The sequence below is a fragment of the Triticum dicoccoides genome, chromosome 2B (assembly GCF_002162155.2).
Source record: "Triticum dicoccoides isolate Atlit2015 ecotype Zavitan chromosome 2B, WEW_v2.0, whole genome shotgun sequence".
In the NCBI taxonomy this organism is placed as follows: Eukaryota; Viridiplantae; Streptophyta; class Magnoliopsida; order Poales; family Poaceae; genus Triticum; species Triticum dicoccoides.
The window spans coordinates 59,800,894-59,803,900 of record NC_041383.1 but is presented as its reverse complement, the minus strand read 5'-3'; the positions used below and the strand labels follow the sequence as shown (position 1 = coordinate 59,803,900).

The following is a 3,007-nucleotide window of genomic DNA, read 5'->3' as shown; positions in this document are numbered from 1 at the left end:
CATGTAGGATTAATTGATGTCTGACGAAATGTCATATCTGCGGACTTTGTATGCATGAAGCAAGGGGGCTCGACCTTTTGGCAAACGTGGATACTTCGTTTTGTGAGCAAAAACACTTTGCACCCTACGAATTGCACGTGATCCATTAATGCAATGTGAAGTCGCAGGCCCATCAGTGGTAGATGACAGGGTTGGATGGCCGACTCCCGTATTTATGTCCAACAAAACAATTGTTGTGCCAGTCGGACCCTGCTTTGACTGCTCCCATGCATTTTGTGTTCTGTAGCTTTGTGGACACCATAAATGTCATGGTGGATATCCCGTCGAGCAAAATTTTAACATTTTGCATAAAAAGAGTGGAGAAGTTTGCAAACATTGCAGACTTATTCGTCATAAAACATGAAGCCAGACGATTTAGAATAATCAACGGTATGCTACGAAGTGACTGGCATACGGGAATCTTGTCACTGGCATCCATGCCGACCATGCTACCCACCAAATCGATCCGTGATTTATTCGGAAAAAAAAAAGTCGATCCGTGGTTGACAGCCAGCTCGTGGTGCCCTTGGAGTGACGCGAGCGGCAGCTCTATGGGTTTGCAACAAAAAAGATCAATCCAAGGTACTACTCCTCCGTTCCTAAATATTTGTCTTTTTAAAGATTTCAAATGGACTAGCACATACGGATATATATAGATATAGTTTAGAGTGTAGATTCACTCATTTTGCTCCGTATATAGTCACTTGTTGAAATCTCTAAAAACACAAATATTTAGGAACGGAGGGAGTAGTATATATATACACTAGTAATTTAATGGGAGCTAAAAAAAATCAGCCTTCGTGGATGATCTTGTCTCGATGAAGAACCATCTTATTTCAGTTCAGGGTAACTACGAAAAGCTGGAGATTATAGTTTCGTACCAATACGACACCACGTGATCGGAGATCGGACAGGACACCGCGGTCCATATATACCACGTACCCTCCGTCCATATTGCGTGTAGCAGCAGTACGTACGTGACTTCCAAACTTTGCCCTAGCCCCCTCACTAAAACCTTGCACTACCAGGAGCAACCGAACGACGAACAGGTCGAGAGGAGTCATGGATCTGACACGTCAGCTGCCCGAGGACGTGCTCGCCGACGTCCTCCGCCGGGTTGCACCGTGCGGCCTCGCCGCGTGCCGCTGCGCTTGCAAGGCCCTGCGTGCCATCATCGACGCCCACCGCTTGCTGCGCGCGGACCTTCTCCCGCTCTCTGTTGGCGGCATATTCATCGACTTCCACAGCGAGCTTTTGTCAGAGTTCTTCGCCCGCCCCTCGACGCGCCCGGCGATCTCCGGCAGGCTCGATTACTTGCCCCGTCCCAATGACTACCATGGGAGTCGGGATTCCTACACCATCGAGGATCACTGCAATGGCCTCCTCTTGCTCGATCGCGATGACACTTACTACGTGGTTAACCCGGCCACGCGGCAGTGGGATCCTTTACCAACGCGTCCATCTACGTTCAAGGAGGAAGATCCAGGCTTCGTATACCAACAGTACCTTGTGTTTGATCCTATGTTGTCGCCCCACTACGAGGTATTTCTGATCCCACATCCTTGCTTCAAAAGTAGGCCCGGAGAATATAATTACAACATGTCAGGGGATGAACTAGACCCTATCATGGAGGAATCTGAATGGCCACCATCCGTGCGCGCTTTGCATGTTTTCTCCTCAAGGTCAGGCTGTTGGGAGGAGAGGTCTTTTATTCGACAGGGAAAGGCTGCTCGCACCATAGCTGATATGCCACGTTATGAATGGTACGACAAACATTATGGCGTCTACTACGGGGGTGCACTTTACGTGCACTGCAAAACTGATTCCGTAATGAGGTACCTAGAACTCTTTAAACATCTTTTTCTACCAATTTCTTCATAATTAACATATTTCCCACTTGTATGGTTTATTCGTATGTTTATTAACGATATATTTTACAGGATATATTTGTCAAACAATAGATATGAAGTAATTAAACCACCTATGGATACTGAACTGAGCGATTGCCAAAATCTTCGTCTTGGACGATCAGAAAAAGGGTTGTACTTTGCATCTACCTGGCTTGACGAGCAGTATCCATCTACTTCTAATCTGTATCATCTACTGGTTTGGATCCTTGAGGAATCATGTGGCCGGCAGAATTGGGTCTTGAAACATAACAAATGCCTTCCACCTATACTAGATTATGATCGCCATGTTCTTGGCCCATGGGTCTTACAGGATATTAACTTCAATGTGTATGTCAAAGAGTACAAGGAGCATAATGAACATCGCAGCTACATGGAAAATATGATAGAAAAGAAATCTGAGTTAAACTCTAGCAAGAAAGAGCCAGTCGAAGAAAAGTTTGAATGGGACTCTGAAAATGATAACATTCTTTACAAGGATGAGAGGTGTGTCGGTCGTGGCGATGGACACATAGGTATCCTGGGATTCCATCCATATAAAGAGATTATCTTTTTGGATGTATCAATATACAGAGGATTGGCTTATCATTTGAAAGATTCAAAGGTTCAGGACCTAGGCTACTTGTACCCAACAAGTTATTATCTAGCTTTGCCCAATGATAGGTTCATAACCGGGTCGTTCTCTTACACACCATGCTGGCTAGGACACCAAAAAGCAACAAGAATGTAGAAAGCCATTTTGGATACTCGTGTGTTAGTTGGGACCTACTTCAACAACAGAATAAATGGCCTACTCATATTCAAGTCATTGTTTACTTTTTTAGTATTGGCTTTATACTACGCGATATGAATCAAGTTTCTAGGTTTTGCATTGTTCTTGTAAGGATACGAACTCGGAAAAACAGTTTTTCCTATTTTTTCCAGCTTATAGAAATTTGACTTATCTATTAGATTAATTTTTTTGCGGATAAAAGTGTGACTTATTTATGTGTTAAGTTGTGCAAAGTTGATAATGCCCCTGAACTTCAAGACCGCATCTTTGCATAAAGACGTGCACGGGG

The 3,007-nt window shown here is 44.3% G+C and overlaps 1 protein-coding gene across 1 annotated transcript; it reads left to right on the top strand.

Annotated features, from left to right (window-relative positions):
• The first annotated feature begins 1,101 nt into the window (after positions 1-1,101).
• On the top strand, positions 1,102-2,676 carry LOC119360453. The gene is made up of 3 exons (XM_037626086.1): positions 1,102-1,874; positions 1,980-2,145; positions 2,260-2,676. The coding sequence occupies exons 1-3, from the start codon at positions 1,102-1,104 to the stop codon at positions 2,674-2,676; spliced, it is 1,356 nt and encodes a 451-aa protein (XP_037481983.1).
• Positions 2,677-3,007: the final 331 nt, after the last annotated feature.